Source organism: Microplitis mediator, chromosome 1 (assembly GCF_029852145.1).
Source record: "Microplitis mediator isolate UGA2020A chromosome 1, iyMicMedi2.1, whole genome shotgun sequence".
Taxonomy (NCBI): domain Eukaryota; kingdom Metazoa; phylum Arthropoda; class Insecta; order Hymenoptera; family Braconidae; genus Microplitis; species Microplitis mediator.
In genome coordinates, this window is record NC_079969.1 from 1,480,314 (window position 1) to 1,504,892 (window position 24,579).

At 34.4% G+C, this 24,579-nt stretch overlaps 3 protein-coding genes across 3 annotated transcripts; 2 read left to right on the forward strand and 1 right to left on the reverse strand.

Moving 5' to 3' along the window:
• The first annotated feature begins 270 nt into the window (after positions 1–270).
• On the forward strand, positions 271–7,924 carry LOC130664641 (ionotropic receptor 93a-like). Its single transcript, XM_057464655.1, has 12 exons — positions 271–367; positions 1,865–2,056; positions 2,180–2,275; positions 3,258–3,407; positions 3,464–3,687; positions 3,746–4,078; positions 4,871–5,116; positions 5,184–5,351; positions 5,427–5,660; positions 5,866–6,551; positions 6,616–6,779; positions 7,775–7,924. The coding sequence occupies exons 1-12, from the start codon at positions 271–273 to the stop codon at positions 7,870–7,872; spliced, it is 2,688 nt and encodes an 895-aa protein (XP_057320638.1). The 3' UTR covers positions 7,873–7,924.
• Positions 7,925–8,671: 747 nt separating this feature from the next.
• Positions 8,672–13,946, forward strand: LOC130671812 (mucin-2). Its single transcript, XM_057475904.1, has 4 exons — positions 8,672–9,110; positions 10,364–12,529; positions 12,589–12,913; positions 13,708–13,946. The coding sequence occupies exons 1-4, from the start codon at positions 8,778–8,780 to the stop codon at positions 13,845–13,847; spliced, it is 2,964 nt and encodes a 987-aa protein (XP_057331887.1). The 5' UTR covers positions 8,672–8,777; the 3' UTR covers positions 13,848–13,946.
• A 95-nt stretch (positions 13,947–14,041) lies between these two features.
• Positions 14,042–23,123, reverse strand: LOC130671822 (serine proteinase stubble). The gene is made up of 9 exons (XM_057475916.1): positions 22,838–23,123; positions 20,694–20,783; positions 18,618–19,402; positions 17,300–17,496; positions 17,022–17,241; positions 16,143–16,783; positions 15,778–16,075; positions 15,587–15,712; positions 14,042–14,200 (listed from the first exon to the last, which is right to left on the reverse strand). Exons 2-9 carry the CDS (start codon positions 20,773–20,775, stop codon positions 14,042–14,044), a joined length of 2,508 nt encoding a protein of 835 aa, XP_057331899.1. The 5' UTR covers positions 20,776–20,783; positions 22,838–23,123.
• Between the last annotated feature and the right edge of the window lie 1,456 nt (positions 23,124–24,579).

The following is a 24,579-nucleotide window of genomic DNA, read 5'->3' on the forward strand; positions in this document are numbered from 1 at the left end:
ATATATATTTATTTACGGTTTGCTTTACAAGAAATTTCTCCTCATACTAAATTCGAAAATTGAAAATCTATTACCATAAAGTATTTATCAATCAATCTACTCAATAATTCGCTTAGTGCAATTACATATTGATTCCGCAATAACTTATTAAAATTTTCATTAATCACAAATAGCCACCCATCGATTTTATCACTTGGTTGTTGCATCGATTCTATCAGTTGTTTTCTAGACTTCCTTAGTCTCATACAAAAACAAATATTAATTTTTATCATGAAAATAGCGACAATAATTAATTTTATTTTTTTTATCAAAATTGTTAAAAGTCTTAACGATTTTCCATCTTTAATGATTGCTAATGCAACTATGAGTAATTATATATATTTTTATTTATTATTATTTTACTTCCCTCACTCACATACATGATCATTCTACCCTTTGACAAATAGTGACTATATTTCTCCTTGTTCTTATTTTACCCCTTGTTTTTAGTAACAATTTTACCCCTTCCTATGGTGATAATTTTACCCCTTGTTTTTAGTGATCATTTTACCCCTTATTTTTAGTGAAAATTTCACCCCTTCCTTGTGGTGATCATTTTACCTCTTGGTTTTAGTAAAAATTTCACCCCCTCCCTATGGTGATTATTTTACCCCTTATTTTTAGTGACAGTTTCACCTTTTCCCTGTGGTGATCATTTTACCCCTTCATAATAATGACCATTTGACCCCATGTCCTGGTGATCATTTTACCCCTTATTTTTAGTGACAATTTCATCTCTTCCTTGTGGTGATCATTTTACCCCTTGTTTTTAGTAAAAATTTCACCTTTTCCCTGTGGTGATCATTTTACCCCTTCATAATAATGACCATTTGACCCCATGTCCTGGTGATCATTTTACCCCTTATTTTTAGTGACAATTTCACCCCTTCCTCGTGGTGATCATTTTACCCCTTTATCATAGTAAACATTTTACCCCATGTCCTGGTGAGCATTTTCTCTCTTATTTTTAGTCAAAATTTCACCCCTTCTTTATGGTGACCATTTTACCCCTTCATTTTAATGACCATTTGACCCCATGTTTTTAGTGATCATTTTTTTTTTACCCCTTCCTTACGGTGACCATCTTACCCCTTGTTTACAATGACTATTTGACCCCTTCCCTATGGTGATCATTTTACCCCTTGTTTTTAGTGATCATTTTACCCCTTCCTTATGGTGATCATTTCACTTCATTCTTATGGTGATCATTTTACCCCTTCCTTATGGTGACCATCTTACCCCTTCATTATAGTGACCATTTGACCCCATGTCATGATGATCATTTTACCCCATGTTTTTAGTGATGATTTTACCCCTTACTTATGGTGACCATTTTACTCCATGTTTTTAGTGATGATTTTACCCCTTACTTATGGTGACCATTTTACTCCATGTTTTTAGTGATGATTTCACCCCTTCCTTATGGCGACCATGTTTCCCCCTTCACAATGATCACCATTTGACCCAATGTCATGATGATCATTTTACCCCTTGTTTTTAGTGATCATTTTACCCCTTATTTTTAGTGAAAATTTCACCCCTTCCTTGTGGTGATCATTTTACCTCTTGTTTTTAGTATCAATTTCACTCCTTTCCTATGGTGACCATTTTACCCCTTCATAATGATGACCATTTGATCCCATGTCATGATGATTATTTTACCCCTTGTTTTTAGTGATGATTTCACCCCTTCCTTATGGCGACCATCTTACCCCTTGATCATAATGACCATTTGACCCCATGGCCTGGTGACCATATTACCCAATTTTCTAATTTTTCCATTCTCTGTATTATTATAAAAAAAAAACAAATAAATTTCCATCAGTTATTGTCATAGAGAAATTATTCTACGAAAGGAAAGTGTTAATTAAAGAAACGAAAATGCCGACGAGTGAGGCCTTTGAAAAGAGTGTAGCGTCATTCACTAGTGCTGTAACTAAAATAGCACGTGAGCGTATGAATATCAGCGGGTTATCTATTCATTTATCTCAAGATACTGGAACAAATCTGGCACGAGGTAATTACAGAACAAAGACTTCATAAAACCGTTTTTCTTTTTTCTTTTTCTTTAAATTATAATTACAAAAAAATTCAATTTCATTTGATAGTTTCCCTTTTTTTCTTTTTCTTTTTTATACAGACTACACTATTTTATTGTCTGTAGCCACGTGCGAAACGACTTGGGATTTATTCAAACGAGCTCGAGCTCAAAAACTCGTGCATTTAGCAATCACAGGTAATTTTAATTCAACTTTTTTCTTTGTCAGAGTTCATTTAATTCAAACCACGGCAACTTGAGGTAAGTGCAATTAGTCGGATTGTAATTGAACCAACTTTTTTTTCACGATTGAAGTATCTAGTTTTACGTAAAAAGCAATATTTACTTTAAAAAAATTTCTTCGGTATTTTTTTTGGCGGTAACGAATCCAAAAATAGTGAAATTAGTCCGAAAAAGCAAAATTTTTATCAAATGCCTTGTAGGGGTTGTAAGAATTAATTTTTTCGTTTAGCAGAGCAAAATTTTCTGAAAGTTTATTTCTTCAGCTTTAAAATGAATTTTTTTTTGTTACAATCCGATAATTAGAACCGAAGTTACAGGGATTTTAATTTTAGATTCCTAGTAATGGTTTCGATATTTCAAAATCATAGCAACGCCCCCACTCCTTAGCAACCGTCTCAGATCCTTAGCAAGGCCCCTAGCAACTGTGTCAGATCACTACTACCCTCCCATTCTCTAAAATCTTCATAGCAACCACCTCTACACGTCAATCATCTCCCTAGCAACCGTTGACTTTCCTTAGCAACCATCTCAGATCCCTAGCAACGCCCCTAGTAACCGTGACAAATCACTAATAAGTCCCCACTCTTCACAATATTCATAACAATTGTCTTTAATCTCCTTAGCAACCGTTGACTTTCCTTAGCAACCATCTTAGATCCCTAGCAACGCCCTTAGCAACCGTATCAGACCACTATTACTCTCCCATTCTCTAAAATCTTCATAGCAACCACCTCTACACGTCAATCAGCTCCCTAGCAACGTCCCTAGCAACCATTGCTTTTCCCTAGCAACCGTCACCTCAATACCAACCTCAGAGACAATTATTCCAAATATATCGATGTTGGTATTCATTTTACGGGGAAATTTGTGATCTATCCCATGGATAAATTACTTGGATCGTAAAAAATAATTATAATTATCATTATTTATAATTAAGACAGAGACTGTCCGAGAATACCCGCTGATGAAGGAATAAGCATTCCGCTGATAGACGTCGGTGAAGAATTACCTCAGATATTTTACGACTTACGTATGAGCCGTGGACTAGATTGGAACCGGGTCAATTTTATTCACGATGACGCTTATGGTAAATAGATTCAAATTAACGTTAAAAATGTATTGATGAGTTGGTAATTACACTAGGGAAAATTATCGGGAAAGTGATCGAAGCGTTTTCTGATGAGCTTCCGGACTCTAAATTAGGTCTAGCCTCTCATACATTGGCCTCATTGAGCCGCGGGAGGTCTGAAGTACTCACTAGACGTCATATCAGAGATCTTTTATCTAAATATCACAAGCCGCGGCCTATAGATCAACATTTTTTGGTGATTGTTGGTTACAAAATCGTTCCATTGTTTATTGAGACGGTAAGTTTTTTTTTTTTTATTAATTCGGAAATTGGAAAGAAATTTAGGGAAATTTTAGGCCAGGGCGGCGCGACTCCTGCATCCGAAGGCCCAGTGGTTGTTTGTGGTACCGGATATGCCGGACGCGAGAGGAAATGTCTCTGTTTTTGTGGACTATCTTGAGGAAGGTGAAAATCTTGCTTTCCTGTATAATTTTACGAAAAGGAATTTAAAGGATTGTCGCGCTGGCGCGATCTGTCATGCTCGGGAACTGGTCGGGTCACTGGGGGTCGCGTTGGAAAAAGTTCTTGCCCAGGAGATTAAACTGTACGAGAGCATCACTGAAGAAGAGTTTGAAGCCAGTGGGGTCAATAAGTTCGTCAGGAGTCGGAATATTATTACATATATGAGGGTAAGTTGGGAACTTAATCGGAGATATTTTTGGTAGTTTGGAAATTTAGGGTCGGGATGTGGGCTTGTGGGTACTCGTTCCAGAGGAAATGTCATGGGTTATAAGAATCTAGGCTCAGTTTTTGAAAATCGTAATTTTTGGAAATTTTGAATTTCGAAATTTGTAATTTGTGACCAAAACATATCGATGTGGGTACTCGTTCCAGAAGATATTTGATAAATTACTAGACTGTAAGGTTCGTTTTTGAAATTAGAAAATTTTGAATTTTTAATATTTTTCCAAATTGATTGTTTGTGATCGAAATATATCGATGTGGGTACTCATTCTAGCGGAAATTTTGTGAATCATAAGAATCTAGTAAAATTTCCGTTAAAAAAGAAAATTTGAAAAATTTGAGTTTTCAATATTTTTCCAAATTGATAATTTTTGATCGGAACATATCGATGTGGGTACTCATTCTAGCGGAAATTTTATGTATCACAAGAATCTAGTAAAATTTCCGTTAAAAAAGAAAATTTGAAAAATTTGAATTTTCAATATTTTTCTAAATTGATCATTTGTGATCGAAATATATCGATGTGGGTACTCATTCTAGCGGAAATTTTGTGAATCATAAGAATCTAGTAAAATTTCCGTTAAAAAAGAAAATTTGAAAAATTTGAGTTTTCAATATTTTTCCAAATTGATAATTTTTGATTGGAACATATCGATGTGGGTACTCATTCTAGAGGAAATTTGGTACTCTATTACAATCTGAGCTCAGTTTCTGAAAATAAAGAAATTTATTTTCAGAACGAACTCTACAACGATTCAAAATCAACGGGACGCGGTAGCACGTGCAACAGCTGCCTGCGTTGGATTCTTAGCTCCGCTATTACTTGGGGCAATAAAGTCGGCCGAGCGACCGATCTCCAGAATCACGAGTTACAACAAGCCGGCGCCTGGACCCCCGACCCTGGGTACGAGTCCAAAAGTTACATTTTCCCCCACGCCATCTATGGATTCTTGGGGAAAACACTTCCAGTCGCTATTTATCACGTGAGAATAAGAAGACTCAGACCCCATCCGTCATTTTGATGACTAACGCCGGCCATTTTGTCAACAGAACCCGCCTTGGCACTTCGAAGTGACCGAAATCGATTCAAATTTCAATTCCAAGCGGCACTGGGACGGATTGGTCGTGAATATCATCAATGAATTATCTAGGAATCTTAACTTTACAATCGAATACGTCGCGATCGAAGCGCCACCTGCACTAATGGCAGTAAAAAATGTAAGAATTTTTTTTTCCACAAAAAAATTTTGAAAAATATTCTCAAGATCTAAAATCTGCACGATTTTATTTAAGGATCCAAAAAAATCCGTGATGTCAGCGGCAGAAAAAGTGCCCGCGGCTGTGACGGAACTTGTGCGCAACCGCAATGTCTTGATGGCCGCTTGTTCCTACGCGACCAAAATGTACACGAACGACCGGTCGATTAAATTCACAAAATTTATAGCGACTCAGAGCTACGGTCTCTTGTCTCCGAAACCCAAACCGATGACCAGGACACTTTTGTTCACTACCCCGTTCTCCAATGAAGTAAAGTCTGATTTTTATTTAAATACTTGGGTCGTGTAATAGGTTATGAATTTTTGAAAATAATATAGTCATGTGGGTACTCGTTCGAGAGGAAATTTCCTAAATGATCCACGAATCCATAAAAAAATTCAAAAATCAAAAAATTTGAATTTTTGAAAAATCCAAAAATTTGAATTTTTGAAAATTCAAAATTTTGATTTTTTAGGCATGGGCGTGTCTGGCGTCATCAATACTCCTAGTGGGTCCGATTCTGTACTTAGTTCATACATTCAGTCCCCGGAAAGCCGACGAGCAGATTCGGGATCCAGATTCGACGGAGATGTCGGGGCTCGGATCTTTATCTAGGTGCGTCTGGTACATCTACGGCGCTTTGTTACAGCAAGGAGGCATGCACTTGCCGGCAACAGATGGCGCCCGGTTGATAGTCGGAACCTGGTGGCTAGTGGTCATGATCATCGTCGCAACATATTCAGGAACTCTGGTCGCGTTTTTGACGTTCCCGCGCATGGAACCGCCGGTTGATACCGTGGACGTTTTGCTGGCTCGTCGGGAAGAGTTTACTTGGAGTATTCCTACTGGAAGTTTCTTAGAAAACATCCTGAGCGAAAGTTCTAGCGATGAGTTCATCAACTACCGGAGTCTTCTGCCGGAATATGATGGGCATGCGAGACACCACGAGACTGTCAGCTACGAAGACAATGTGGAGATGGTAAAAAATGGCGGGCATGTGCTGATCGATTGGACAACTGCGCTGATGACTTCCCAGCGGACGTATCATATTTATTCTGGAGAGTGTTTGTTTCTTGTTTCTACTGATGTGCTGGAAATAGTGGAGCCTATCGCGATGGCAGTACCCGCTGACAGCCCGTATTTGGGTCTTATTGATGTCCAGTAAGATTTTTTTATAGATTTTGGACTCTGGTCTGCTGTGAGGGATCGGTGATTTTGTGGTTAGATTGCAGAGAATGCATGAAGCTGGACTGATTGCCGAGTGGAGTGACAACTGGATGCCTACCAGAGACGAATGTCTGGATGACAGTATGATGGAGAGCCAGGAAACTTCGAATCATACGGTTGACTTTTACGACATGCAAGGAATTTTTTTCGTTTTATTTCTTGGTAAGTTGGGAGATTTTTAATTCTATTTGTAGCGGAGGTTTTCGTACTTCAATTTCATGTGTCGTACTTCAAATCGGTAAATCGAACTTCATTTTTAAAAAACTGAACTTCAAATTGATGTACTGTACTTCAAACCGTACTTCAATTTCATGTGTCGTACTTCAAATCGGTAGATCGAACTTCATTTTAAAAAAACTGAACTTCAAATTGATGTACTGTACTTCAAATCGTACTTTAAATTGAAGTTTTGTGCTTTATCTTTCTAACATTGAACTTCAATTGAAATATCGTACTTCAAATCGATATATCGAACTTCAAGTCGAAGTATCATACTTCAATTCAAAGTTCTGCGCTTTATCTTTATAATATCTAATTTTAAATCTAGAGTTCGTACTTCAAATACAAAAATTGTACTTCAAAATTGAAGTTCTGTGCTCTATGGGGTTGACCTTCAAAATGAGATATCGAACTTCAAATCGAAGTACCGTACTTTAATTCGAAGTTCTGTACTTTATCTTCATATATTGAACTTCAATCCGAGAGACCGCGCTTCAAATATAAATATCTCACCTCAAATTGAAGTATCGTACTTCAAATTGAAGTATCGTGCTTCAATTCGAACTTCTGTGCTATATTTTTATAAAATTGAACTTCAAATCGAGATATCGTACTTCAAATAGAAATATCGTACTTCAAATAGAACTATTGTACTTCCAATCAAAATTTCGCACTTCAAACTGAAGTTTTGCACTTCGAATTGAAGTTCCGTTCTTCATCATTATCCTACTGAATTTCAAACCGATACATCGAACGTCTTGTTTATAATATACAACTTCAAATTCCACTATCGTACTTCACAATACACCAAACTTTCTCCTTCAAAATACCTTACAATCGATATCTCACCTCTCACTCCCTCAGTTCTCTCTTATCTCACCCAACCAAACAGAACCCATTTCTATTCTCATAATTGCTCAGCAATTATTTATTTTCAGGTTATTTACTCGGCGCGATCGTTTTAGCCTGCGAATTTTATCGCCAGTATCGCAAGATGAACAAAGAACGCAATCTCATTCGTCCTTTTTTCCACTGATCCTTGATTACTTAACAAACTTTATACATATATATAAACTCATACATTTAACTCCAACATATTTTTAATTGCTATTCAAATTTAACTTCACTTATACTAAATATTTACGCTGCAATAATAATAATAATAATAAATAATAAAAATTAATAATGATAATAATAATAATAAAAATTAATAATAATAATAATAATAACAATAATAATCACAATACCAATAATAATAATAATAATAGTAATAATAATTAACAATAAAAATTAATGATAATAATAATAGCAATAATAATAATAATAATAATAATAATAATAATAATAATAATAATAATAATAATAATAATAATAATAATAATAATAATAATAATTAATAATAATAAAAATTTATAATAATAATTAACAATAAAAATTAATAATAATAATAATAATAGTAATAATAATTAACAATAACAATTAATGATAATAATAATAACAATAATAATAATAATAATAATAATAATAATAATAATAATAATAATAATAATAATAATAATAATAATAATAATAATAATAATAATAATAATTAATAATAATAAAAATTAATAATACTAATAATAATAATAATAATTAACAATAAAAATTAATGATAATAATAATAATAATAATAATAATAATAATAATAATAATAACAATAATAATAATAATTACATTCTATTCAAACAATAACTATCTCAAGCGTGTGAATAGGTAGCAAATCTATGATATATATATATATATATATATTTTAATTATATAACATAGATTTTCACAGACTTACACTTTGTTACGCTTGATACTTTGTCTGTTTACCCTTCTCCTGTTAAACTTTTATAATCCAACAATCCAACAATTTAAGTCTTTAGTATCTTGTAACTTGTCTTAGAATCTCTTACAAAAATGTCTCAACTTATTTTCGCTCTATTGTCATTATTATTAACAAATAAAGTTATAAGTAAACCATATAATGAATGGCGAGTACGGGAAACTCCGGTAAACATAATGACAGATGTAATAAACGATTTAGGAGTTAATTTATTAAATTCTTACGATAATTATAATCATAATGATGGAAATGTTGCGTTTTCTCCGACGGGGCTCGCGTTTGTTTTGGTCGCTTTGTATGAAGCGGCTGCTGGTAATACAAGACACCAGATTCAGGGTGTAATGGGTCTTCCTCAAGACCGGAGGGTTACTAGGATCGGGTTACGGGATATCCATCGAAGGCTGAGGGTGAGTTTTTTTTTTATATTTTGATATTATAATGGGCAATTTATCTGGCGGGAAACTAGATACTAGAGACTGGAGTTTGAATTTTGATTTGTTGCTTAACAATGGGAGATATGACGAAATTTATAAGGAACAACTTTTTAGGAAATTTAATTTTCTATAAAAATTTATCTTGTGATTTTTTTGATAACTTCGATAGTTTTCATGGAAAATCAATTTTTAAAATAAATTTCCCGGAAATTTGATTTTTTGAAAATTTTCTAGACGTCTAATTTAAATAAGAAAATTCTGGCTTAAATATCAGAGATACGATGAAATTGATGAGGAACAATCTTGTAGGAAATTTAATTTCCTACAAAAAAGATTCCAATTATTTTTCCGATAACTCTAATAGTTTTCCTGAAAAATGAATTTTTAATACTCAGTTTGAAAAAATTTTTCCGAAAATTCAATTTTTTAGTTTCTTTGATCTAAAATTCAAAATTCTGGCTAAAATATCACAGTTACAAAAAAAATAAACGAATTCAAATTTGTAGCGACTTTAATTCTCTACAAAAAAGATCCCTTTAATTTTTCCGATAACTCTATTAGTTTTCCTCAAAAATAGAATTTTAATACTCAGTTTGAAAAAATTTTCCAAAAATTCAATATTTTAGTTTCCTTGGTCTAAAATTCAAAATTTTGGCTAAAATATCACAGATACAATAAAAACGATAAGGAACAATCTTGTAGGAAATTTAATTTTCTAAAAAAAAGATTCTTTTCATTTTTCCGATAACTCCAATAGTTTTCCTGAAAAATGAATTTTTAATACTCAGTTTGAAAAAATTTTCCAAAAATTCAATTTTTCAGTTTTTTTGATTTAAAATTCAAAATTCTGGCTAAAATATCACAGATACAAAAAAAATAAACAGATTCAAATTTGTAGCAAATTTAATTCTCTACAAGAAAGATCTCTTTCATTTTTCCGATAACTCTAATAGTTTTCCTAAAAAATGAATTTTTAATACTCAGTTTGAAAAAATTTTCCAAAAATTCAATTTTTCAGTTTCCTTGATCTAAAATTCAAAATTCTGGCTAAAATACCTCAGATACCAAAAAAACAAAAGAATTCAAATTTGTAGCAAATTAAATTCCCTACAAAAAAGTTTCCCACAAAGTTTCCTCTAAACTGCGTCATTAAACTACAAATTGAATTTCTAACTCAAGTGTACCGTTAATTCGAGTATTGATTTAATTTCGTAATAAACTTTCAGAGTTATCTAAATGCAAATGCCTTTCTGGGCGGTTTAACTCTAAATCGAGATGATATTACCCTACGTACGGATTACGAGGACATATTACGATTCTATGGCTTCGATTTAATAAATTCAACAATAGATAACACAACTACTGCAATTCCATCTCCATTTCCGACTTCAACTCCACCCCCGACCCCGAGTTCAACCCCACCCTCAACCCCTAGTCCGAGTGCGATCCCCACCTCACCACCAACTCCACCCTCGTCTTCAACTCAACCGTCTGCGATAAATACTTCGGGGAACTCAACAATCTCGAGTACTGATGCCGCCATGAATTCTAACGCTGGTTCGCTTATGGAAAACATCTCGACAATTAGTCCAGATATTGAACTATTAGGGAGCATGACAACAGATCAAATGACCAATCAGATGAATGCAGCGGGAAATTTATCGATGGGTTCAATAAACAATCAGACAATGGAAGAATTGAAAAATTTTAATACCACGGAGTCGAATTTAGGAAATTCAGGGCCAGAGTCCGGAAGTCGAGGGGCGGAGATGAGGATTTCAGGAATGGAATCGATGAAAGCGGGAAATATATCAGCAGAATTGAATTCAAGTCGAAAACGACGAAATATTGAAGAAAATAATTGGAATACTTCATATTTTTCAATTCTAAGTTCAAATTTGACGATTGTAAGATTAGATGTGAGAATTGTAACCCGAAATCCGGAAATTCAATTATTTGTGTCGGAAATTCCATCTTCGAATTCGGCAATTCAAGGAATTGAATTGTTAGTTAAAAATTCGAATTCGTCAATTCAAGAATTGAAAACTTCAATTTTTAAATTAAAATTTCCAACTTTAACTTCACAATTTTCAATTCTTAAATCTGGAAATTCAATTCTAGTGTCAAATACTTCAATTCTGAGATTACAATTTTCAATTTTAAATTCATCATCTTTAGTTCCAAAGTCACTAACTTTGATTCCAATATCAGATTTTGGAATTCCAAAATTCAATTATTCAATTCTAAAATTAGATTTTGATATTATAAATCCAAATTATTCAACTCGAGTATTAATGACTCCAATTCCACCTTCAGAATCTTCAAATAAAGAATTAGACTTTTCAATTCAAAATTTACAATCTTCAATTCAAAAATTTTCAATTTTTAGAGTAGAATTTCCAGCTTTAAAGTTGATTCCAATCCGAATAGTTTTAATTCCACAATCACAATGGTCAATTTCAACTTCAAAAGTTTCAATTCCAGTCTCAGAATCTTCCATTCCAGTCTCAGAATCTTCAATTCCAACTTCAGAATCTTCCATTCCAGTATCAGAATCTTTAATTCCAACTTCAGAATCTTCCATTCCAGTATCAGAAATTTCAATTCCGACTCCACAATCTTCAATTCCAACTCCACAATTTTCAATTCCAGTCTCAGAATCTTCCATTCCAGTCTCAGAATCTTCAATTCCAACTTCAGAATCTTCTATTCCAGTCTCAGAATCTTTAATTCCAACATCAGAATTTTCCATTCCAGTATCAGAAATTTCAATTTCAACTCTACAATCTTCAATTCCAACTCCACAATTTTCAATTCCAGTCTCAGAATCTTCAATTCCAGTCTCAGAATTTTCAATTCCAGTCTCAGAATTTTCAATTCCAGTATCAGAATCTTCAATTCCAACTTCAGAATTTTCCATTCCAGTATCAGAAATTTCAATTCCAACTCTACAATCTTCAATTCCAACTCCACAATTTTCAATTCCAGTCTCAGAATTTTCAATTCCAGTATCAGAATCTTCAATTTCAACTTCAGAATCTTCCATTCCAGTCTCAGAATTTTCAATTCCAGTATCAGAAATTTCAATTCCATTATCAAAAACTCAAAAATCCCCCAAAATATCATCAAATTCAAATCCTACCCGCAAACGACGAAATCTCGATGAAAATATTTGGTTCCATGGTCTGGAAGAATCAAACCCCTGGAAAGGATCAAATCCAATCGTAGAACCAGTTGATGGTCTCGATACCGAAGACCAAAAACAAACAGAATTGAATTTTTTGACCAACGGTAATGAACTGGTCACAATCACAACAATGACCTACACAACAGTGCTGCCATTTTGTTATTTCCCAAGTTTGCACGCAGCCGGATTAGAATTTCCATTGGACGTAAGTTTTGTGAGAGGATAGAAGAGGGCGAAATGGGTCTGAAAATTCGTCTGTTATAGGACCCGAGGTACACGATCATGATCTTGGTCCCAGATGGGAATAATTTGCTGAGGGATTTGAGAGGAATCAAGTTGAGGAAACTGAGGCAGGCATTGACCCCGAACTGGGTCAGGGCGACGATCCCGTCGTTTATGTTGAAGGGTTTTGTGACCTTGACAGGTTGGCTGCAGAAGCTCGGGATCCAGGATGCCTTCGAGCCCAGGGCTGCTGATTTGTCGCTGATGAGTCCCGATCTAGGAATTTACGCGAGAGATGTTCAGCAGAGCATTGGGGTCAACATCAGGAACTTCGCGGAGGCTGAGGTCAACGCGACTAAGATTACAGGTAAGAATTTGCTACAGGTTGTGGGTACTCATCTAAGAGCATTTTGTGTGTAGAATTTAAAAATTTTGAATTTTTTGAAAAATTTTGAATTTTTGAAAAATTTTATTTTTTATTTTCAAAATTTTCATTCGACCGTGGGAACTCATTTCCAAGCTCTCTGTATCTAACATAAGACCCTTTTCCGCGGCGATTTTCAATTTTGATAAATTTTCAAAATTTGATTTTTTGTTATTTTGAAAAATATTTTTATCCAAAAATAGTCATGTTGGTACTCATTCTAGAGGATTTTGTTCACCGAACTCGAAATTCAGGCAATTTTTCAAAAATCCACTTTTTTCAAAAAAATCACATTTTGAATTTCCAAAAAATTTCAAATCCAAACATGGCCTTGCGACCACTCATTCGAAAGCTCTCCCTTCGCACTTTTAAAAAATCCTCACCCCAAATACTTCCGCCGCACCAGCTCTCTGCCAGTCGCTTAAATCACCTCGAGCCTTATCTCCGTTAACCGAAAAAAACGGTAATAAAAAAACATTTAACGCTCTTTAGTAATACGACTTCTCACAATTAGTCATGAGTCTAATTTTCTCAGGATTGTAATAAAAATTCCCAGCACCATCACCAGCACAATTTAACAGTCAATATCCTGGTTGAGTCACGTCTTCTCCCACCAATTCATTTTAATTCCTTACTTAGCATTCGAGAAATTCCGTCATTCCAACTAAACTTCGTTCATTCATTTCCTCGAAAAAAAAAAAAAATGAATTTAATTTTCTACCATTTTAATATTCCAGGAAATAATAACCCAAGTACCCGTGACCCAATACCGTTCGTCGTAGATCGTCCATTTATATTTTTTATAATCGATACTGAGACCTCGGTGTCGCTAATTGCCGGTCGTGTTAACGATCCACTTAACTCGAGGATTATTTAATAAAGATAAAATATATAGTTTTTGTCTTGTTATATATATTTAAATATATATAAAAAATTAAATACTCATTACAGAGAGAGGACGGATTTAAATACATAATTATTTAACTAACCTATTTTTTTTATTTATAATTATTTATTTATTTATAAATAAACCTTATCCTCAATATAAAAATAATATAATTAATTAATTAATTAAGTTACATTTTTAAGTATCCAAGGTACAAATTTGGATATTCTAGTGCAAACACCAGGTAAATTGGCCTCGGCACAGCCGATTCCCCAGGAAATTATCCCTGCTAAAAAGTAGCGGCCGTCTTTGCCACGTACTTGTAATGGTCCTCCAGAGTCACCCTAGTAAAAAAAAAATTCGTTTTTTGTTATTATTTTATTTTTATAGAACTAAAAATACTCATATTTGATCATATGTGACCAAATAAGGCCCATTTTGATCATATATGACCATATAAGGCCCATTTTGATAACATACCAATGACTATGACTCATTTGTGACCTTATATGACCAACATGGGTCCACCTGTGATCCTATGCTGCCAACATGGGCCCATTTGTGATCATATATGACCAACTACGACCCATTTGTGACCTTATATGACCAACTCGGGCCCAATCGTGATACTAAGTTACCAACCTGGATCCATTTGTGATCATGAATGACCAAATAAGGCCCATTGTGATCACACACGGCCAAATAAGGCCCATGTCTGATTATACATGACCATCCTGGACCCATTTGTGATCATATATAATCACCATGACCCACCTGTGATCATATACGACTAATCTGGACCCATTTGTGATCATATATGTCCAATTTTGATCATACATGACCAATTAAGGCCCATTTTCGATCATATATGACCAACTATGGTCCATTTGTGACCTTACATGACCACCCTGGACCCATTTGTGATCATATATGACCGAGAATGACCCATTGTGACCATACATGCCCAAAGTAAGGCTCATTTTTTATCATACATGACCACATAAGGCCCATTTGTGGTCTTACATGACCATCTTGGACCCATTTGTAATCATATATAACCAATAATGACCAATTGTGATCATACACGACCAAATAAGGCCCATTTGTGATCATACATGACCAACTAGGGCCCATGTGTGACCTTACATGATCATCCTGGGCCCATTTGTGACTAGGTATGACCAAGAATGAGCAATTGTGATCATACATGATCAAATAAGGCCCATTTTTGATAATATATGACCAACTATGGCCCATTTGTGACCTTACATGATCATCCTGGGCCCATTGGCAATCATATATGATCAATAATGGTCCATTGTGACCACAAATGACCAAATAAGGCCCATTTTTGATCAAATATGACCAACTATGGCCCATTTGTGACCTTACATGACCATCCTGGGCCCATTTGTGACTAGGTATGACCAAGAATGAGCAATTGTGATCATACATGCCCAAAGTAAGGCCCATTTTTGATCATATATGACCAACTATGGCCCATTTGTGACCTTACATGATCATCCTGGGCCCATTTGTGACTATATATGACCCAGAATGACCCATTGTGATCATACATGCCCAAAGTAAGGCCTATTTTTGATCTTTTATGATCAACTATGGCCCATTTGTGACCTCACATAACCATCCCGGACCCATTCGTGATCATATACAGCCAACAGAGGGCGCCAGGGGTTATCATAATAAAAAAAAACCCAAAAAAATCTTACTTGGCAAGAATCTTGGCCGCCATTTTCATATCCCGCACACAGAAAAATGTCTGGAATGAATTCGTGTCTTCCCGCGCGAAGGAACATCGATTTACATTTATCGTTACTGACGATCGGAACGGAAACCTGTAACCCAAAATAAGGTTATCAATCCTGCAATGCTACTCCAGAGCTCTAGGTTAACTCTGTACCTCTTGTAGGACGTAAGGCAGCGTTCCCCCTTCAGAAAGACGTCCCCATCCGGTAACGGTTGCGTTTTCCCCGATGAGAAGGTCATCAGTCGCCGGCAAACATATCGGGGAAATATGGGGGGCGAATACCAGACTGGTTTCCAGTCTCACCAACGCCAGGTCGTACTCGTAAGTGAAGAAATTGTACTTAGGATGTACCACTTTTTTGGCGATCCCTCTTTCGACATACGGAAGCCTTTCTTGAACGCTAGAGAAATCGTAGTCCCCAACCCGGATCCTTATCTGCGACGTCAGCAAACTGAAACCCAAATCAGTTTATTATCAACTGGACCCAGTTCATGTCCATCTTGCCATTGGATACTCACTCATCGACGCAGTGTCCGGCAGTCGCGATCCAGTTCTCGTTCAAAACAGCGCCCCCGCACCTGTGAGTGCTAGAGAAACCGAAGAACGAGGTCCGTCTCACACTGACCTGCCACGGCCACCTTCCGAAGGGGGCGTCTTTGCCCCCGACGATCCTGGTCTCGGGTCTAGGGAACAGGGGCGGGATCCCGCACTGGCTTCCATGCCGACCGTCAACTGCCTGACCCGTCACCGCCGAAACCGTCGGGATCGAGCCTTGATACTTCCTCGTAGTCGACGCTATCGTAGTAGTCGACATCGTGGTCGCTGCAGTCTGGGATTGGGCCTGCGACTGAGCAGCAGTCGATTGGTCCTTGGGACTGGCCGTCGTGGCAGCGATTCGTGGTGGCTGGGGTGTCCGTCTTCTCGTTGGTTTATCAGCAGTCGTTATGTAATGACTGTGTTGCTGATGGTTCTGGTTCTGGTTCTGGTTCTGGTTCTGATTCTGGGTCTGGGTTTGAGACTGAGACTGAGACTGAGTCGGAGACTGGGACTGGGACTGAGTCTGCTGGGGCTGATGCTGATCCTTGTGATTTGGGGACGCATGGGATTGATGATGTCCAGACTGATGATGACTTAGTGGGTTGATGTAATCAGGCTTGTGCTAAATAATCAAACAAGGAGAAAACGGATATATATGAGAAAGCGTTTTCTATTTGGCTTAAGTTATAAAAAGTGTGAAAACACGGGATTACATTGAATTAGAGAAGAGTTGAGTTGCAATGCAGAAAAAAAGCAGCCATTTTAAGCATGGGAATGAGAGTAGGAATGGGAATTGGAATTGGAAAGTATTGGTGAGATTCAGTAGTTAAGCATTCAAGGTCAATAAAAACAAGTCTAACATCTTGATTATCTGGTTTGCTGGTGTCATTGTCATCGCGATCGGAGTTGGCGTTGGCGGGGGAATCCTCGTCGTTGACGCGGTCCCCGTCGTTGGGCCAGGGCCGGTGTCCGGTGGTGGTCCACAACTCGGACGACCAGATGGTCGGGCGGCTGGTGGTCTTGTGTTTGGTGATGAAGGCTGGCTCGGTGGTGAGAGTCCAGTGGATGGATGGCTCCGTGCTGGGGAAAAATTAGCTGGTTGATTGCGAGCTGGCAAAGCTGGGGGGGGGGGTCTTACCTGGGCGACTCAGTGGGACGAGTGGTCCAGGGTTTCATTGGTTTGGTTTCTGGCTTGGAGATGAAGTTGGGTCGGTCTAAGTTCGGGTTCGCCCCGGGGTGGGTTTTCGGGTAGGTGGGGTTCGTTGCGAGCCAGGGTGGCTTCTCAGTGCGGATCGAGTTCGAGCTCGCTGATGTTATGTGATCTTGATTCGTTTCCTGGTAAAAAAATTTCGGTTCAATTTAGAGGTTTGTTGGGTAGAAAATTTGAAATGTTGACTTAGGTCAAATTTTGGAATAATCGACCTTAAAATTTCGATATATCGATCTTGAAATTTCGATATATTGACGGTAATTCGATATTCGAGATATTAAATCGATTTTTTAAATTTTGATTTTAAAATACTCGATTTATCGATTAGGGTCGATAAATCGATCTGACATTTATTCGAGTAATTTTGAATGAAAATTCTAACTACTGATTTAAAAAATCGATATATCGATTTCAAAAGTTCGATATCTCGATTTAAAGTCAATATATCGATTAAAAGTTAATGTATCTCATTTTTTATAAAAATTCGAACGATTGATGAAAAATTTAACATCGATTTTTTAAATTCGATAAATCGATTCAAAATCGATATATCGATTTATGATTCATATGACCCGTTTTTTATAAGAATTCGATCTATAGATGGAAAATTCGATGTATCGATTCTATCAATTCGATAAATTGATTAAAAATCGATATATCGATTTAGAATCGAAAAATCGATTTTAAACTCAAATGACCCAATTTTTATAAGAATTCAATTACTGATTAAAAATTCAATGTATCGATTCCATAAATTCGATAAATCGATTCTATAAATTCGATAAATCGATTCTATAAATTCGATATATCGATTCAAAATCAATATATCGATTTAAAATCGATTTTAAACTCATATGGCCCATTTTTTATAAAAATTCGATGCATCGATTCTATCAATTCGATATATCGATTTATAATCGACAAATCGATAAATCGATTTTAAACTCGTATTTCCCATTTTTGATAAAAATTCGACTACCGGTTTAAAATTCAATGTATCGATTCTACCAATTCGATTATCGATGTATCGATTTAAAATCGATTAATCGATTTTAAACTCGTATGGCCCATTTTTTATGAAAATTTGATTACCGATTCAAAATTCAATGTATCAATCATATAAATTCGATAAATCGATTCAAAATCGATATATCGATTAAAAATTCACTTAATCGATTTTTCATAAAAAAAATTCCATGTATCGATTTAAAATGAATCTAAATCGATGAGCACTAAAAATACTCACATTAATAATATTATTTTCATCCTGATCATCGTCAACCGGATTAACAATCGGTCTATTAGTTGAGTACTTAACAGTATTAGCTTGTGAATATAATTGATTAGGTGTTAAACCTTGATTAGCCTCGATTTCATCAACCATTTGATTTTTACCATCGTCTGGTAATCGAGCCGGCGATGATTGGATCTCGTGTAAGGAGGGTACGTGGGGTCGTTTCGGCCGATTTATACCCAACGGTCTTTGTCTGGTCGTTGTTTTTATTGTCGGCGTTGTGGTTGTCGACGGTGTCGTAACTTTAGCTGCCGTTGCTGTCGATGATGTAGATGTAGATGTAGATAAAGATGAAGATGAAGATGGAGATGGAGATGGAGATGATGCAGTAGTAGTGGAGATAATGCTTATTGGCCTCAAAGTCGTCAGGATATTTAATGTCGTGTCGGATAATCGGGATGGCTCACCAGTTGTTATGGTTACATGATTAGTGCCTGTTAAACTGGTTATTGAGTTTATTATTGATGCCGCTCCTGACAGTTGAGCTTGAGTTGATGGTACTCCAGCCGATACTGCTGCAGATGCAGATGATGATGATGATGATGATGATGGTAATTTAGTGGGATACGTTTCATTGTTATGGACACAACAGCTGCCGAACATAAATGTATCGACACAGACGCCTACATGTGTACCTTGTGACTTTATACACTCCCATACAAACATACATGTTCCGTGTACTTGTTGCCCAGTAATTTGACCAGCAACTCGACATGGTTTTGGAGTTATTTTGTAACCTATTCAACAACAATTTCATATATACTAGTCACGTATCATGAGTATCAAATTTTATTTTTTATTTTTATGAAAATTAATTTTTGAATTTTTATTAAAAAATGAAATTTCTTTACTTATAGCAAAATTTTGTTTTTTTGAAAAAATAAAATTTTGTTAATGTGTAAACTATTAAATTTTTTTTTTTTAGAAATTTTTAATAAAATTTTAATTCGTAAAAATAATAATTTTTTTTGTTAATTAAATTTCTACAAAATTAATTTTTGAATTTTTATTAAAAAATCAATTTTTTTTATTTATGGCGAAATTTTATTTTTTTGAAAATTTTAGTTATTTTAAATTTTTTTTTCTTTTTACTTAAAAAAAAAAAAATTGATGTGGAAATTATTGAAATTTTTTCTTTATTTTAGAAATTTTCAGTAAATTTTAAATTCCAAAAATATTAATTTTTTTTGTAAATTAAATTTCTACAAAATTAATTTTTGAATTTTTATTAAAAAATCAATTTTTTTTATTGATAGCGAAATTTTGATTTTTTTGAAAATTTTAGTTTTCAAAAAATTTTTTTTCTTTTTATTTAAAAAAAAAAAATTTTTTTAACGTAGAAATTATTGAAATTTTTTCTTTATTTTAGAAATTTTCAGTAAAATTTTAATTAAAAAAATATTTTTTTTTGTTAATTGAATTTCTACAAAATTAATTTTTGAATTTTTATTAAAAAATCATTTTTTTTTATTTATAGCGAAATTTTATTTTTTTTTTAATTTTAGTTTTTAAAATTTTTTTTTTCTTTTTATTTAAAAAAAAAAATTCTTAATGTGGAAATTATTGAAATTTTTTCTTTATTTTAGAAATTTTCAGTAAATTTTAAATTCCAAAAATTATAATTTTTTTGTAAATTAAATTTCTACAAAATTAATTTTTAAATTTTTATTAGAAAATCAATTTTTTTTATTTATAGCGAAATTTTATTTTTTTTTAAATTTTATATTTAAAAAAATTTTTTTTCTTATTTAAAAAAAAAAAAAAAATTTTAATGTGGAAATTATTGAGATTTTTTTTTTATTTTAGAAATTTTAATTTCCAAAAATAATAATTTTTTTTGTAAATTAAATTTCTACAAAATTAATTTTCAAATTTTTATTTCCCAAAAATTTTCACATTTATTCTCAATTTTAAAAATCATATTCCCAAAAATACTTTTTCAAATTTTATCCTCCCAAAATTTCTCCCACTCCTACCCCATTAACAACCCCCTCCCCCACCCTAACAAAACCAAAAAAAAATACTAACTGTGACCTCGATTCAGCGTGCTGAGACAACTGATGACGTTCGACCACCAGAGAATCGTGGCCACGTAACCGATCCACCGCATCCTGGTTCCTAAAACAAACAAAAAAAAAATCTCCAACAATAAAATCATCCATAATCCCCCCCCCCCTCCACCCATCGGTCAAAAATCCCAGCTCTAAAAATCTAAACCGGTCTATCCACGTGGCCGCTCACGTGCTGACCAATATCCTGCCTATTCTCATTCTCATAAAATCCAGATCAGATCAAGATCCACTCATCCAATCCGCGAACTAGTATACATATACACATATACACGCTCTTGTATTACAAAGCGAGAGCGTAACTCCCTCAATGTGCCTTCAAGCTCATCGTAATTTAGGAACCGTGAAAAAAAAACATTAATAACTTTAGCGATTAACAAAATCTTCAAAATTATTAATCGCTTTATTTATTCCTCATACATTGCAGTCATTATTAAAATTTCCTCAATAACTACAATAGCAATATATATTATCCATATATATATATATATATATATATATATATATATATATATATATATATATATGAGTACTGAGATTAAATGATTACAATCCACGGGAATCCAATCGAATCGCCTGACCTAATACCACCGATTCCGTTGAATTAAATCTCTAAATTAAAATTATTTATAAAAGAAACTCATATATTTATATATATATAAAGGAACTGTGTTGATGTATTAATCATCAAGTGATATCTTAACTGATCTAGATATCGCGATGAATAGTCACCGAGTTGTTAACTAATTAATACGGTGTTTTGTTAATGTAAATTATGTTTAGTTAGACAACTGCGTTAAATCCATTTGTCTGATTACAATAATAATAATAATAATAATAATAATTGTTGGTGTAGAGCAAGATGTTTATTTAACGAGGATTAACGGCGATGACAATACGACAATAGCCCGTAACAAATATCTTTTTTAATGGATATAAATTAACAATGAATGTAAATGTTATTGTGATCCTTTGTTGCCTGGGTCTATGGTTATTTAATATTTATATATTTATATATATGTGGATGGATTTTAAGTTTGATTTTGATGATAAGAGTGCACTTGCTGAGAGCTACTCTACTACTTAGTGTTAGGTTTTACGGGCGCGGTTATACGAGAAATATAACGGGAAAAGCGAGAGGGTTATACGCAACTGAGAATTATATCTTATATGTATATATATAGATATATGTTACGTATATATATATATGAGTGTGTGAATACGTTTATGGGTTTGAATATAACTCCATATTAAGAATAAATGCTGAAATAAATGATAATATCCAGGAGCCCGTTCAATTTGGCCGTTTGGATTTCGAGTTTTTTAGGATTTTTTTTGGGTTCTGAGCTTCTGTTTGAAATAAAACTCAAGCGGCACGGAGATTTTGCTGTGCACAAACACCCCAGGGGGTAATTTTTATTGGTTTCTTACAGGGGGCGTTGGCCGAACGGGGAGAGCCCCAAATACGTCCTCTGAAAGAGTGATTTTGGGTTTAGCGGGATTTTTTTTATATAAACCGGGTTTTTTGGGTTCGGTTTATTTTTTTACTGTTTCTCGTGAGTGTATAGAAGCCTCCGAAACCGGGACCTAAGGAATCGAGTGATTCAGAAGCCTGTAATAATTTTTTTTAGTCGCAAAAAAAAAACCATTTTTGCGGAAATGTAAAAGTTACTTATGTGGGTTAAAAAAAATCAATGGGATTCGTATGTACGTTGATATAAGTAACAATTGGTACGTATGTGAGATAAAAAGGTGAACTTACAAAACTGGGGCATTTGTCTGTACAGTATACGCTTGTTTATTTTTATTTTTTATCGTATATATATTTTTATTTTATTTATTTAATGTATCTTATACTCTCTAACGTATCTGTCTTTGTTTAAACGGGCCTCAATGTTATGGGGTTCGAGGCCACGGCCACCGCAACGGCCACCGCAATCCGGTGTCTCGTAAAAAGTGACACATATATTTTGCCGCAATCATCTCAACTGAGGATTCCCATTCAAGTTGTCATTATTTAATCAACTATTTATTTTTCTTTGCCTACTCCACGCATTTCCCTTAATAATAGCAATCAAATAATTAATTAAAATTAATAATTACCCCATATGCGTAATATTTAGCTTCAAGTTATCTGTTCATTCCACTCACTTATTAAATAAAATTCAAATAAACCAAAAAACAAATTTTTTTTTAAAATAAATTTTTTTTTTTACACAACACTGACTCGCGGGCGCGAGTTATCGATAACTGAAATCATCACTAAATTTTTTTCGGGCCATATATATAATTATAATTTCGAAATCATTTAATTTGAATGTGTGTGATGTTAATGACGAACACCACTGGGGTACTGACCAAGGAATGAACGTGAGTCTCACGCGCTCAGGAAACTGAGTAGTGTCTTCTGCCACTTCTCCGTTGGCACAAACGACCGGTGGGAGGGGGGGGGGGTCGACGGGGCCCCAATGCCTTGGGCCTGAGGTCTGGGGCTGGGAGAGGGGAGAGCAGGGGAAGGGGAAAAGGGTCCGTAAGGCTCTGGCGAGACGGCGCCCGCACCCGCGCCCGCTCCCGCCCGACCGTCACACAACACACACTCTTATAAATACTATACTTACGCAGGATTTCTTCCTCCTTCCTGTTTTATTCGTACTCTACCATTACTTGAAGTTGTTGGATTATATGCGAGATATCAAATGGACGGACGGTATAAGTACTGTAAGATCTTGATCCGCATTCAAGGTCATTGGGAAAATATTACAAAAAACAATTAACCGAGTTTGCTTTTTATTTTATTTCTAACTCGTTAACTATCAGAGATAGCGACTTTTTTGCTCAGTGCAATTTTATAGAAAATTTCATTTCCTACAAAATTGGTCATGATGATTTTTTTGAAATTTTTAATTCTTCTTGAGATATTTTAGAATTTTGAGGGAAAAATACGGAAGACTGAACTTAGGTTTTTTTGAAATTTAGTTTTTAGTTTAAAAGTTCGATATCTCGAAAACTATCGACTCTAGGGATTTTTTTAATCAGAGAAAAATTGTAGAAAATTAAATTTTCTACAAATTTTGTTCGAATGAAATTTTTTTTAAACTTACGGTTTTCGAGATATCGATATTTAAAAACCAGAACTGGAATTCCCGGCTCCGAAATATAAATTTTCTGATTTTCAGATGAAAATTCTCGATTATTTTGAAAACTATCAACCCTAGGAAAATTTTCACTGAGACCAAATTTGTAGGAAATTAAATTCCCTACAAAATTTGTCTTTACTAAATTTCTCTAAAGCTTACAGTTTTCGAGATATCGATCATCAAAACTCAGAATATAAATTCCCGGCTCCGAAATATAAATTTTCGGATTTTCAGATGAAAATTCTCGATTATTTTGAAAACTATCAATCCTAGGAAAATTTTCACTGAAACCAAATTTGTAGGAAATTAAATTCCCTACAAAATTTGTCTTGACTAAATTTCTCTAAAGCTTACAGTTTTCGAGATATCGATCATCAAAACTCAGAATATAAATTCCCGGCTCCGAAATTTAAATTTTCGTATTTTCAGATGAAAATCCTCGATTATTTTGAAAACTATCAACCCTAGGAAAATTTTTACTAAAACCAAATTTGTAGGAAATTAAATTCCCTGCAAAATTTGTTTCGACTAAATTTCTCTAAAGTTTACAGTTTTCGAGATATCGATCTTCAAAACCAGAATTTGAATTCCGACTCCAAAATTAAATTTTTTTCGTTTTCCACTGAAAATTCTCAATTACGAAAACAAAAAAAACATTTTAGAATTTCAAAAAATATCCAGCCTCCAATTTTCCTCTACTCGAGTCAA